The sequence below is a fragment of the Danio rerio genome, chromosome 7 (genome assembly GCF_049306965.1).
Source record: "Danio rerio strain Tuebingen ecotype United States chromosome 7, GRCz12tu, whole genome shotgun sequence".
Lineage (NCBI taxonomy): Eukaryota > Metazoa > Chordata > Actinopteri > Cypriniformes > Danionidae > Danio > Danio rerio.
The window spans coordinates 21,260,978-21,276,661 of record NC_133182.1 but is presented as its reverse complement, the minus strand read 5'-3'; the positions used below and the strand labels follow the sequence as shown (position 1 = coordinate 21,276,661).

General features: G+C 35.7%; 2 protein-coding genes across 5 annotated transcripts in view; both read right to left on the bottom strand.

The window, feature by feature from the left end:
* The window catches only part of efnb3b (ephrin-B3b), an 888,832-nt gene that overhangs the window by 551,240 nt on the left and 321,908 nt on the right, over positions 1-15,684 (bottom strand). The gene's annotated exons all lie outside the window — the stretch shown is intronic.
* Positions 1-15,684, bottom strand: part of serpinh2 (serine (or cysteine) peptidase inhibitor, clade H, member 2) — a 39,595-nt gene that overhangs the window by 15,534 nt on the left and 8,377 nt on the right. For all 4 annotated transcript variants that reach the window (XM_073906574.1, XM_073906575.1, NM_001017564.1 and 1 more), the window contains 2 exon segments: positions 7,254-7,346; positions 5,224-5,456 (listed from right to left, as the gene is read on the bottom strand). In XM_073906574.1, the coding sequence (XP_073762675.1) occupies positions 5,224-5,456; positions 7,254-7,346 (326 nt within the window).

Below are 15,684 nucleotides of genomic sequence, written 5' to 3'. Positions count from 1 at the left end.
TAACTGCTTTCTTATTGTACGTATCTTCAAATGAAATTATTACTCAAGCCAATATTGCTTTTATCACTATTACCATTAATAAGAAGAATAAGAATAAGAAGAAGAAGAAGAAGAAGAAGAAGAAGAAGAAGAATTTAAAAATGTATAATTTCATTAAATTATAAAGTTTATTTTAAAAAAATTAAAAATCTTACTGACCCCAAACTTTTGACCGGTACTGTTTGTTTGTATGCATGTCTGTATGTATGTATGCATGTATGTTTATACATGTATATATATATGCATTTCTAAAGAATCATGTCACAGGAATTATAATAAATCACAGGAATAAATAACATTTTAAACTGTTATTTTAAATATATAAAAAAATCTGACTGCTCTAAACGTTTTACTCATTTAAAATTACTTTAACAATTTGACATTACATTTTTGGGAAAAATCTCTTCTGTCTGAAATCAAAAATGTAAAAAGTCAAAGGCCATTTTAAATTCTGGCAGCTATTTGTACTGTAAATCACAGGGTCACCTGGTTTCAATTGTTTTAGATGTACAAAACACTCTTTTATACTGTTTAATATTACAATTTTCTACACCACCTAACACAAGTCTTGTGGCTTATACAAGTTTTAGAAACAACAAATAATAACTTGACTTCTAGTTGATCGTTCGGTATTAGAAGAGGCTTAAATGAAAGGCAAAGGCCTCTAGATTATGCTTATTTTACCAAAATAAAATATGAACATACCTTGATTTTCACTTATTTAATTAGGACAGTAAGGTCTGACTTTGCTTAGACAAAAGTCTTGTCACTGAACAGAAATAATGTACAGTATAGAATATAAAGTTATGGTGCAGAGGAAAAATAATTAATATTGTGTCTGACTCCCATGAGCTTGGAGGACTGCAACCATACATCTCTGCAATGACTCAAATAACTTACTAATAAATTCATCTGGAATGGCAAAGAAAGTGTTCTCAATAATGTTAATATCTGGTGACGGGGCTGGCCAATCCTTGGCCTTGATATTCTTTGCTTTCAGGAACTTGGATGTGGAGGCTGAAGTATGAGAAGGAGCGCTATCGCAGGCTGTTGATGTTGCCATCCATTCAATAAATCTCTTGCATGCATACATTCTGAATGTAATTCCCAAACCATGATTTTTCCTACACAAAACCTGACTGATTTCTCAATGTTTTGTCCATGCGGGTTCCAATAGGTCTTCTGCAGTATCTGTTATGATGGAGAAGCAGTTCAACAGATGATTCATCTGAAAAATCTACCTTCTGCCACTTTTTCAAATGATCAACTAGAAGTCAAGTTATTATTTGTTGCTCTTACAACTTTGATCGATGACAAGACCTTTCTCAAGTACTTTATTTCTTATGTTATTATTTTAATCACATTTACATAGTCATAAACACGTGTATAGTGTAAATAATTTGACTGTTTACTGAACTTCATTGCTCTAAAAATGTTTACGAACAGCAGTATCATTAAGGTGGATATACACACTAATAACTCTGCCATATCTGCGTGAGTTGTTGGGATATTCAGTTTCCCTAATCATAATCATGTACTTTTAGTGTTTCCCTTTATTTCCACATAACAGTAAGGTGGATCCATAAATTTAATTATCTAAGCTACAGGACTATCAGTGCGTCAAAGTACGGAGAGAAAGAAAGAGTAGCTTTTGATCACAGAAGAGGTCAAGAAGGACACAAATGAGTCCAATTAATATTTCACAGGTAGCAGAGGACAGAAAAAGTGAAAGAGAATGAGAGTGTGACCAAAAAAAAGAAACGAGTGTAAGAGAAGAAAAGAGAAGACGAGCTACAGGGACTCTGACCAGCAAGAAATGAGTGCGAATGAAAGGGCAGGTGCAAAGATTGAGGTGGTGGATGAAGTGATGAATAAAGAAAGGGAGACCAAAGATGAGTGGGAGGAACCAGCCGACTCCGGGCAGGAGATGGATGAGCTGAGGTCAGACGTGGAGAGAGGGAGGCCAGAGAGAGAAAAGACGAAGAAGAACAGCCAACAAGACAGGAAAGACTGGAGAAAACCGAAGAGAGGGAGGAGAGACGAGGAGAGCCAGCAGATGTCACAAAATCATTCATCAGCCTCCAAAACACTTCACCTCCACCATCCACCAGAAGAGCTCTACGAAGGCGTACTTGACATTTCCACCCACCGCGAGAAACCAAAAGAATCCAAATGCGCTTTACCCACGAGCCAATCGTACCAGACACGCTTTCATCCACTGAACTCAACAGCCCAAACAAGCACGCCACAGTCACTGTCACTTGTCAAGTCCAAATCCAGATCTGTTCAGCAGTGCAGACAGAACCATCTGTGCTCTTCTGAAACTCCTCTGTCACTCTCTGCTGTCTGAGTCCAGGCTGCTTCCTGTGGCCGAGCTGCTGAAGAGACTCTTGCTGAGCTTCTAAGCCAGCATGGCTTCACTCTGAGGGGCTTCTGAGCCACTGCTTCATGCCTCTGCCCAGGCCTTGATGGAGCATGTATGTTTGGGATGCCAGGAGAGTCATTAACGTGTATAGAAAACACTTATAGAGATCATGGGCAAGCAATTGTTGGATGACTTTCGAAAGTGTGAGTGTGGCAGGGTTGGAAATTAATTTATAATTAATTAATTAATTAATTTATTTATTTATTTATTAATTTATTTATTTTATTAAGTCATTTTAACATTTTTTTAACATTATTGGTGTTGATACAGTCGCTGTTGTTACATATTTTTTAGAAACAGTGAAATTTCTTCAAGATTTATTAGAGAATGAAATGTTCCAATTTTTTTTTTTGAATAAGGTTAGTGTGTGTATGTAACATTAATTTGTTTTTGAACCTCATACTACATTACTCTTTGAACAGTACTGTGAGTCTGTATAAAAGGGATAGATCAGGGGTTCATTTTCAAAAACCATCGTTAGCCAACCAAGGTCGCAAGTTCCATCGTTATATAGTTCCTTGATTTAGTGTTTCCCAAATCCATCGTTCCAACAAAAATTCGCAAACTGCATCGCAAACTTTTATGCTTGTAACTACACATACCGTATAGAGCTGTAGTTAAGCATAGTTTCTGGTTGTGTTCTATTCCCAGTTATCCCCCCTATGCCCTATTCATTTAGAACATTTAAACTCGGAATGATTAAAAAAACATCTCAAGTCATCTCTCTTAGGTATAAATTGCTTTCAAAGTATTTTTACAGATTTAGTGAACTTCATATTGACAATTGCACTCCCTTCGTAGTGCCCTAGGAAAAAATGTACGACACTTTAATTGCAGCCATGGCTCATGATGAAACCTATAGGTGACCTATTATTTAAAAGCAGAATTTATGTCACGTCTCCAAAGTTTGTGAAAACAAAAATATAAAGCATACATTAATGGTTTTAATTTATGGTAGGTTATTAATTCAGAAATATGTCTGTAGCCTACTGTATACGACATGGTGCTTGTGGTTAGAACATTTGTGCAGTGGATTGAATGTGTAACAGTTGTAAAAGTAGACTTTTCAAAAAACCTAAAATAAAAATAAATAAACAACATCCTACTTAATAATATTAAAATAATAATAACAATGATGATAATAATAATAATTATTATTATTAATATTTTTTGTAAATTACAACCATAAACAATTTAATTTATATATATGAGAGTGTTAGCTAAGTAGGTTTATGTTTCTGTGGCAGGTCGTCGGTTGTGGAACAAGTTGCCCCTAGAGATTAGAAGGGCTCCATCATTATCTATTTTCAAATCACTTCCTAAAACGTACCTTTTTTTAGCTTGGCTTTTTAAGATTATTTTAATAGTTTGTTCAACCGCAAATTTTTTATTTATTTTTACAGACGTTTCTCTTGCCTTATTTCTATGTTTTTATATTCTGTCTTTTTATTTTTACCTTGTCTTATGTACAGCACTTTGGTCAATCTGTGACTGCTTTTAAATGTGCTTTATAAATAAATGAATATGAACTTGAACTTGTTTTAGCATAGAATATGGTATATTCTCAATATTATTTGTAAAGGAAACACTGGCCCTATACAGTATGAACCATTTACATATGTTCCAGTTAATATAGAAAATGAGTGCATGTTTTTACTAAAACTAATATTAGATTTTTTTAATGTGTGTGTGTACAACAATATAATTTTATATAAATAATTATGGTCATTTTCTCTAAAGAAGTTGTTACTCCGCCCCGTTTAGAGCGTCATTATGAAGGTTTTACGTCATAACCAACATAGTTCAGATGATGGATCTGGCGAAAGAGAAACTACAGTTTTGGGGAAACACTCATCACTACATCGTTCATTCCCCAAACGATGAATCATACTATGATAGTTCAGCCACGAGTTATGTCGTTGTTTGGGAAACGCACCCCAGAACTGTAATTATACAAATCACATGGCAGATCACAAATCGCATTAAATGAGGAACCTATACCATATACAGTATAGGGACCTGAATATGTTGAACTCTTTGCACCCAAGGAACCTTATTCAATATGACCAATTTTAGAACAATATTCAGGACTTGCTACAACCTTGTTAAGAGTTCCAGTTTTAATTACCCAAACTATGTTAGTTAACAACTTTTTTATACTGTTGCAAAAGTATGATGGGCATGTTTTTATTATGCATGTACCTGTGGATGTTTAAATTAAACCTAAATAATACAAATAATATATTTTTTGCATGTTTTAATACTAATTTGAATTCACCTCAAGTAAAACAGGGCTTTGTCTCTGAAAAGCAGGCTTCCCAAACCTCTCTGTGACCTGCATTCTCACAGGGCAACAAAGCAACAAGCTCAAACTGCTGAGGTTCAAAAAAAGAACAGCACAAGAAAGCAAGAAATCTCTTACAGTGGACAACTGAAGAATGTTTTGAAGAATAAAGACCATAGCTCAGTGTCCTAAGACACATAAAACTGCGTTCCAAACTCTGACTGCAATTCCACCGCAAACACAATTTCCATTAAAAGGAAAATAGCTTTCCTTCTGAATGAGAATAATCTATGACCTATGCTTGCTTCTCATTATGCTAATGTCATATCTGGATATCTTCCATTAGCTTTCTAAATGAGTCTTATCTGCATTGTATGTTAAGAATATTTATCTATAACCAAATGTTTTGAAATTGCATTTCGCACACTCATAACAACCTTGTAGGAAGTGATATGAGCGATGTTTAGTATATTACCTGCAGATTGACCACGCTGCTCATCTTGGTTCTCGGGAGGGATAATGCCATACTTGTGGAGTTGAGTTTCCCAAACCACTTCTCCAGTCGATCCAGGGTCAGCAGACGGTCCAGCCGAGCCAAACTCTCCACATGAAAGGGCAAAAGCAGCACAATACTGGCTTTCCCTTCCCACAGGCCTAGTTCCAAAACCTGCACCATGTTCTCCATGTCCTCGTAATGACGGTACACACCTAGGATACAAGCATTTAGCATGGGGAGTCTTAGTGTGCATTTAGTCTGAGTGCTCAGAATCGGGCACAGCGGTTCAGTTGGCCAGCCCTGGCCCAGTTGGAGGTGTGCCAGAGTGCGGTTCGGTTGGGCTTTGACGTAGTACGCTTGTACTCATTCTTACTTTTCAAGGAACATGAACTGGCATAGTTTATTAAAGACGCAAACCCCTCGCTGCATGTCAGCTGCAGCTTCAGGAAACCTCCTAATATGTGCAGCACAATAACTTTTATGATAATTTATGAGCGTCAAAAGTGGTGGATCTGTTCAGCAAAATATTTGACTGCGTCTCACAGCATCCCAACAACTATACGTAAAGCAATGTCCACTCTTTAGAAGGCAAAATGCAGTGAGTGCATGCCGTTGGGGGAGGGGGAATAATAACGTTTTGGCACGGTTGAAGGCAATCGTGCCTAGTAAGAGTTCGCCCTTAAAAGGTTAGTTAATTTTGTTCACAGGAGATGCAAGTTATTTATTTCCAACTTTGACATGGAAATTTTAATTTATTTGATTTGCTAAATTAATTCTCTATTTCTAAAATAAACTTGATTTTTAAAATAAAACTAAAATGTGTCCTTTTTTTCACAAGATGTCTTAATTTGCTTCCTTGATTATTTATTTATTTATGCTTTAATGTCATATCAATAGCATTAGCTATATGCATGGCAAAAACTATACTAAATGTACAATATATAACATACAATCATATCAGTTTCTTAACAAACATACAATGTACAACAAAAAAACATTCAAACAGCAACAACACTGAAAAGAGCCATACTCATACACTCTTGCATTGTCACACATACAATACAGCCAATTTAGCTTATTCAATCCTACACATGGATTCACTTCATTTCATTTGCCATTTCTCATTAATATACAGATTTTTAACAGGTTTAACATCAGGCACGGGAATTTTACATTCTGTTATCTTTAACTGTAGGGTTCCTTCAGTTATTTTGATATCACAAAGATTAGAAATAAGCTCCTTTATTATATCAAGATGTCTCGTTTTAATAGTTGCGTATATTTACAGTACAAATCATCAATAACATAATGAACTATGAGGGGTAAAAAAAGTTTTTAAAAAATCTACATTGAAAATAAAATAATCATTCAATTATCAAAATCTAGGAAAAGTATTTAATTAATCCAGATTTTAATTTTAGGCTATATCACCCAGCCCTACTTTAAATGAGTCGGGAACATTGATGTCTAAGGAGGATGAGGGAGCTCTCTGATTTCACCTAAAATATCTTTATGTAGGACAAATGGGTTCCTACAGGTTTCATCAAGTCAAATTTAAGACTTTTTAAGACCTTTTTAACATCATTTTATGACCATAATTTATGAAACTTCAGACTTACACAAGGCTAAATGCTAAAGATTTTTTAATGGCCAAGTTAAAACCTTAAAAAACATTAAAAACAATTGTTATTGTAAGGAAGATAATTAAACCATATTAATAAGTAAATGGAGTTAATAAATAAACATTTCTTAAAACATTTATTGAAATATATTGTCAGTGATTGGATGGGTGTTAGCACAGGTGTAGCTTTACATGGACATAGGAAAATTATGACCCATTAAGACTTTTTAAGACCCAGCTGAATGAAGATCTCAGGGGTTTGGAACAACAAGAGGGTGAGTAATTAATAAAATTATTTTAATTTTTGGGTGAACTAACACTTTAAGGCATATTTCTGCATTGAGTAAATTTACCTTTAGATGCAAATGTTAATGATAAATGGGCATACCTGATCTGTGCATCATGGGAACTTTAGTGTATTTGGTTCCTAGGAAGCTGCGCACATCTTGGTTTTCATGGTAAAAGCCTCGATCCCACAATCCTGAAACAAAAAGATCCATTAAAACAAATACAGAGAGTGAATGGATGATAACAGAATAGACATCATGATTATCCAACAAGAATTTTGACATCTTGATAAACTATTGGAGTACCATCATTTTACAGTACTCATCCTACAGCTACTGTAGCTCTACGTTGAGGCCTTGATGAGTCAAACCATACAAAGGAATATCACAGACACCACACCAGAACAAGAGCGAAAGATAAAAGAAAGGCAAGAGGAGGGGTGCAGGGGAGGCAGAGGCATAGGACGTATTATTACAGCCCATTACACCCATTAAATTCACTGACAAAGATGAGATTCGATAAAGAGACTATTAGCAGTATTACAGTCACATGTTCTTTTCCACACTCTTTTCACCTTATTGGATTAGTCAAGGGGAAGATAAAGAATGAGAAAGAAAGAGAGAGAGCAAAAAAAGCAGAATCAAGTCATATCAAATACTAAAGATGATTGTGAGACAATATGGGGTTAAGCCAGGCCGAGATATTGTATTTCGCTGCACCAGAAGAACTAAAATTGCTCTTCAAGAGAAGAGAAAAGACGAAAGCATTGAGACATTCAATGACCTCTACAACTCAATTTGAACGGTGTCACGTTATTTAGACCTACAAGTCTATGGACAGTTAAGTCACACTTAATATGTATATCATGGTGTCGGGTACAAAATGTGTATCATTTGCAAAAAAGACCTTAAATTACTTCACTTTTTACATTTTTGATTACTTTTTAAAAATTTACTTGTAATAACTTCATCCAATTATTTTTTTATGAATGTTTTCTTTTATTAATGTTTGTCTTAAGTGTGAGGTATGATGCCATGGTTTCCGCTACATTCATTCTTCCATAGCTGAGCGCCACACCAAAATTTGTCCCGCCACGGCTACATTAGAACTTTTCATTCAAAACATTGTCGTGTTTTTTTTATTTTTTTATAGCGGGTGATAATCGCACCAAAACGTAATTAAATGTAAGTGAATTTTAACAGCTTAAACTTTTCCGTTACCGTAGTAGTGCTGTGCGTCATTTGTTTAACCCTTTAAGGTTACGTGCTGACTGACTGACAGGTTTGTGATGCGTGAGGCCAACAAACACGGCAATACAGCCGTGTTCACTATTTTACTTCAGGATGCATTAATATCGCTCTGTATGTCTATTGGAGACATTCATAAATACTTCTAGCAAATCTAATAAATGTTGGAGACATACTTGTTACATAAACACACTCAATTGTACTTTAGCTTCGTTTATTTGAGAGCGCACAAGAACATCTGCGCTTGAGCAGGGTATATTTGAGGGGACGTGCAATGAGTTTTGTGCACGAGCAGAGGAAATCGGTGCTCAAGCAAAGAGATTCACATGCACTTAGGCTATTACATAAATGCGATCTTGAGTTGTAATACTGCACTCACAAGTCCCAACACTTGTCATTTAAATAACGGCACAGGTAGTTGATAGATCTGTGTAAAAAAAAACCTGCCGCCACAGCTGGAAAAAATCCTAGAGGAAACATTGGATACAGTGTATGTGTTGTAAATCTAGTACGCTGCAGAACAAATCGGTCCAAAAGGAAACAATAAAGTTTACAGTAATAGTAACAGTTATTTTAAGTCAGGCTGCACAATACTGGAATACTCACAAACAATGCAATATTCTGTTTTTGTGCAATATGTATTGCAATATGAATTATATTTCACTTTTGTGCCAAATTCATTATTTCAAAATGGTTGGGGTGATTTTAAATAGGAGTAAATCTGCATAAATTATTATAAACTATTTCAAATTAACTTTAAACAAGATTTGTGAGGAAAAAAATCCCCAATTTTTCTGATAAAGTCTTTTTGGAAGTTAGACACACGCACTTAAAAATGACAAACTTAAGTAATGTGACATTTGGCAGCCTTCACTATTGGCTACATATGCTATTGTTTTTTGTGCAAAACTGCTTTAAACTCACTTGATATGTTTTGCACAAAAAATCTAAATGCAAATTATAAACTTTAAATTCACAATATTTGAACTGCCATTAATCTACAAGCTTCTGGTCAACGATAACCTATACTTGACATTGAAAATCCTGCAGTGAGACTATTGAGGATGTGCACATTGCAATATCAATGCTTAAACGATGTAATGTGCAGCCCTAGTTTAAAATCACACTAAGGGAGTAAGCACTAACAAACTTTTCAGATTTTTTTAAGTGCACAACTGGTAAGAATTGTAATTTAAGCAATTTTTAAACACAGAAGGTTTCCAGTGTATACTGCTCTATTATACTTTATAAGAATTCAGAAAAATGTATCATGGGTTTCATGAAAAGAATTGGGTTGAACAACAGTTTTCAAATAATAAGAAGCGTGTTTAAGTGCCAACTCATCAAATAAGAATAATTTCTAAAGGATCACGTGACAAAGAAAATTGGAGTTTTGAGTTATGCAAAACTATTTTGTGCTATAATTGCCGGAAAAGTGTGTTTTCTTTTTCTTTTTTCAATTAAAATAGAGACAAATTTTCTTAAACTCATGTTGAAAAATGTGTTCGAAAAATCTTCTCTCCACTCATCACCAAAGAATCTAAATTCCACAGGAAGGTGAATAATTTAGTCTTCAACTGTAGGTGCACTGTGGTCATTAAGGGATGGTCAAGTACAGAGAAATAACCCCAGGTAGTCTGTGGAGTTTAATCGGTACTAATGGGTCTAAAGTGTGTCCAGAATATGTTCCCTACACCAAGAGCCCCCTCTTGAATTGCTCGTTGTGTTTCATGGCTGTTTATGCCAAATTCTGAACATACCATCCACATGTTACAGCAGAAATTCGACTTTTTTTATTGTCCAATTTTGGTAAGACTTAGCAAACTGTGGTCTCAGTTTCCTTCTTTTAGAAGAGAAAAGAGGTGTCCTGTGCGGTCCTCTGCTATTGTACAGTAGCTCATCTGCTTCAAGGTTTGGTGTGTTGTGTGTTCAGAAAAACTCTTAAGCGGAGCTTGGTTAAAATTAGTGGTTATTTTATTTGCCTTTAAAATGGCTTAAACCAGTCTGGCCATTCTCCTTTGACCTCTGACATCAACATGATTTACATGTAAAATCAGCAAATAAGAATAATCATGTGACAGAGAAAATTGGAATCAAATTTAGCTTTGGAAAACCTTGCAGCATTCTGATTTTATGCAATATGTTGCCTGAAAAATGGGTTTCATTTCTATTTTTCTTCAATAAAATGCATAAATGTAATAATTTATTATCTAATGCAAAGACATCTTTATTTAAAAAGTGACAAAACGCCTTTTGGGGCCTATTATATATTCTGGATCTCTAGTTTTTCACTTCCCCATCAACGTCAGCTGATTAGACTCGTGTATTTATAGCAGCAGTTTATCCAGGCCTCCGTTCTGCTGTGCCTTAAAAAGGAATGCGCCACCCAAGAGGAAATTTCCATAATCACCTTTAAACACTCCTTGTCCCAAAACCACTGCTTTCAGCATTAAACATCCTCCCCCTGAGGAATTCAAAACATATTCCTTACATATAATTACGAATACCGTTAACAAAGCCAGAAAATAAACAAAACAAAAAAGGAGGAGAAACTTGGGTAGAATTCCTCGTGTTGAAAAAGACAAGGAGTTTCGTTTTATAAACCCGAGACAAGTCGCTTGACTGTCGTTTATTATGAGAAACACCTGATCCTGTATAAGGAAAGCAAACCTCTCCGTTAGGCCCCATGCCAAGCTTTGCATGAGCCTCAACGGTATGCTAGCAGTTCCCTTTGAGCTTGTGAACGCAAGCCAAGAGCCAGAGCAGTTGGATTTCAATAATTATACAGAGGGATGAAATTTGATCAGTCTAAAAGTTCAAAACACATGGCATGGTATCTGTCAGTTATTACGGGGTGGCAAAGCTCTTGGAACTGCGAGCATTAAAAGGGGAATTCTGCCATGCGAGTTTCTGAAATGCCACACAAGGATTCTTGTCACTGCGGTCTTGGCTGGCAATCAAAAGAAAGAAAACATCCTGGGAGATTCTGTAACTGAAAGAGAGAAACAGAATGACCCAGCGAGCAATCACAAGAGAGAGACACTCATACCTTCTTCATTAATTACAGAGCCTAAAAACAATGCGACTATTGTGCGCTTTTGCATCTTGAAGCCTCTCTCAAGCCCATTTTCAGTAATAGATGAGCCATAAACAATAAAGCTAAAACGCTCTGAATTAAAGCACTTTCATCTTCTCTTGCCAGATCCTTTGGTGCTGGGAACAGGGCTGCTGTTTGGAGGTGAAGTGGGTATGTGCCTGTTTTGTGGTTTGCTGTTCTTTTGGGTTTGCTGTATAGAGCACAAAGGCTGAGGTAATGAGCTAGTGTGGTGTCTGCCACCAAGCCACACCCCGAATGAACCCACAATTGGCTTTCTTTGTCTCCCTCTCTCTCCCCCATTGACCATTTCTCTAAAATTCTCTTATCTTTCACTTCTGTCCTCCTTTCGCTTTGCACCTGTGGCTCTCCATTTGCCCCCTGCTATGAGCTCCAATGCAGCTCTCCATGGTGTACCTGGAATTAGGAACTGTACACATCTACCAAAGCAGTGTAGCCAGTTCTATGGGACCAGTCATTCGACACAGGGAAATAAATCCAATCTAATATATACAAAGGGTTTCAACAAGAGGCTGGAAACGTTACTTCTAGACCTGCTGGTCCATGTTGACATGACAGATTTGTCAGCTGCACACCCATATAATTCAAATCAACTTTTCCACAGCATTCCAAAGGCGCTCTATTGGATTGGTGACCATAGAGGCCAATAAGAGTGTAGTGAACTTATTTAAGAACTTAAGTTCAAGAAAGAGTTTGGGATGATATGCTGGAAGTTGCCAGAATGGCTAGATTCTTTTAGTAGGGCTGGAATAAAAGTAATTATTCAAAAAATTGCAAGAAAAAAAAAATACTAGGTTCAATATTATTATTAATTATTATTATTAAAAACAAGAAATTAGGGACTTTAAGAGTTTTCTAAAACTATTATGTATGTTGAAAAGTGTGTTGGAAATGATTATGGAAATATTTGAAAAAGAATGATATTTTTAGAGAAAGGTGAATAACTTGGTCTTCAGATTAGGTGCACTATGTTCATTAAGGGATGGTCAAGTTTAGAGAAATAAACCAGGAAGTCCGCAAGCTTTAAATCATGGTCAATTGGTATTAATGGGTCAAAAGTGTGCCCAGAGTATATTTTCCCCACACGAGAGCCTCATCTTGAATTCTGAACATACCATCCATCCGAATGTTGCAGCAGAAATTCAACAACTTTATTTCAGTTTTTTATTGTCCAATTTTGGTGAGACTTTTGGAGAAAATGGTGGTCTCAGTTTGCTTCTTTTAGCTGAGAAGAGAGGCACACGGTGTGGTCTTCTGCTATTGTAGCTCATCTGCTTCAAGGTTCGGTGTGTTGTCTGTTCAAAGTTACTCTTGTGTGGTGTTTGGCTGAAATTAGTGGTAATTTGATTTGCTTCCTGGTGTACAGGGCTCGAAATTGCGACTTTTTTTTAATCTATGCGACCTCATAATATATATGTGATCATTTGTGCGACTGTATATATTGGTTGTAGTGCAAGTTTGAGCAAGAGGAACTTTTAGCATTGAACTAAATGATTTATTATAATTTTAGGTTTATGTTTTGTACAAGAAATATTACTTGTTTATTAAATTGACATGCATATTGCATTTATGCAAGCCATAAATTTATTCTTCATAATATAACAGTAGTAGTTTTTATAGCAGATACTCGCATGATAATGAGAAATGTAACTCATTGTTATTAGCTTATTATTGTCATCATTAATATTTTATAATTATTCGACATTCATTTTGGAATTATTGTGCAAATATTAATAAGTTATCACATTATTAGTTAGATAGTTGTTTCTGGTTTCTGATTGATGTTGTCTTTAAATACAATAAATCCATTAATAATTAAACTCATTAATTTTTGGTGGGTGCTTCTAAATTTTTGAAGTTGGGAGCACTGGTGCTACCAAGTAAAAAAGTAAATTTCATGCCCTGGTATAAGTCAAAATAACTCCACATTTGCATAAACATTGAACGTACAGTATCTATCGTACGTTAGGGGGGAATTTAAGACATTTTCAGGACACATTTTTGATTCTAGGAGAATAGAGAACACTGCCCTCAGATCAGCACCAAGAGTCCACAAATGACCCATCACAGAGGCAATGAAAAAGCTTCGGACAAGTTAATATTGCACTGGCGACTAAATGAATTACTATAGAACCCTGAAGCGGTGCGACTACTGACTGCCTTTGAATTATAAATCCAAACTCTGAATTCAATTTTCATAATCTCATTCACAAAGCCCAATCTATTGTCTGATCTAATTTGTATATTTCATCGGCTGAATTAATGAACTTCCACCGACTCGCGCTTCTTGCTTGAGAACATGGGGGGAAAAATTATGTAATTAAGTCAAAACATAAAACAAAAGAAATTAATTAGATTGCTTATCAACCTAAAATCAATCCAAACTTTATTTCCTGTTGCGTTTGGTAGTAGAGAGAAGCTCTCCTCCTACCGCTCCGCTCACATCGCTCTGTGTTTAAAATAGGATCAAAGCACCTGCCAGTATTACTCAGACAAAGAAATCGATGAGTAGAACAAGACTCCAGCATGTGGGTGAGACAATGCACGAAAAGAGAGACAGAACTCCAGTCAAGTAGAGCAGCGTATAGCAGCGGCATGTTAAAAACTCATTTTAAGCCCTTCAAGCATATTTAACATCTCAACTGACAAGAAAGTTAAGTAGAGTGTGGATCTGTCTCTTTTTTGACAAAACACGAAACTGCCTGTACTGCACAGCTTTTGTGCAAATACAATATTACTGTTACAGCTCAATAATGAGACAAGAAAACTACCATCTGTAGTGCTTGTCAGAAAGATTTCCTTTCAAATCATTATCCTACTAGCAACACCGTTGGTTGAATTCCCATGGGGAATGCATGAACTGATAAAAATGCATACATCAATGCACTGTAACCTGCTTTGGATGAAAGCATTTGCAAAATGCATACAAGACCAAAAAAAAAAAAAACATGTGCATATTATGCAAATTCTATCCAGAGATGACAAGACCAAGCCATTCACAGATTTAAACATGCAACATAATGGTCATATGACAATGCAGCATATGATTGTTTGTTGCGTAATACATGCAGATTTATTTTATTTTAAATAGTACAGTAGGCAGAAAACATGTACTGCAGTTTATGTAGAATACAGCCATTCACAGGAGGTCAGGAGATGCTGACGATCATTACTAAATTATTTAAGATGACATGCCACCTCTCCCTGGAAGATACATAGGCTCTTCCTGATTTACTGGAGATGGTGTGTCATCAACCCTGCAGGCCGGCTGTGAAGGAGAACGTGAGATCTATTGATGGCCGGTTTGTAAACATATATATATTTTTTGAACGCATGCTTTTAAAGGTGCCTTAGAATGAAAATCTGCATATACTTAAATAGAGCTAAATAATAAGAGTACATAAAAAATGACATACAGTGAGCCTTAAAAATTATTGTTAAATTCTGAAAAAGTGAGTGAGAATTAGGCTAATTGGAACAGACAGAACAAAAAAATTTGACAATCCACATGGGACCATTAACCTACCCACCCAAGGATGCATTTGATTGGCCATGTTTCTTATTGAGATGACGATAGTTATATATTTTTCTGACTTTATAAGTTTATCTAAGCTTTAATTAAACATATGATGCATGCAAGACTTTTATTTTGAAAACAGGAAAGGCAGGAAGACTAAAAAGGAGTATTTTTGTAAAGCAGGCAGCCATTAGTTGTGGGCAAAGCGAGGCATCATGAAACACTACAACAGTCAAAGCAAACGTGTCGAAGCTTCGAAACGCTTTGAAACATTTCGAAACTCGTATCTACAGTGACACCTAGTGCTCATTTTTATGTATTACTCTGGAACAGCTTCAGCAAAGAAACTGTTATGCAAATTGAGGTATTAAACGCGACGTTGTAGAGTTAAGGTTTCAAGTGATTTAGTGAAGTGGTGAGAGTTCCTAACTAGCATGCAGAGAAAATGAGTTCGAATCCAGGGAGATGCATTTAAAGATATTAGTTTTTAAATGCTCTGTTCTGTAACATGTTGTGTTTTAACATTAGTCTGTCAACTAAGATGAAAACTTTGTGAATAAATATGTTTTGTTTTGGTCATAACAAGGTAACATTAACAAAATATATCAAGTCATAATTTCAGAGTATTTGTTCAAGTAGTTCGAACTCGGGC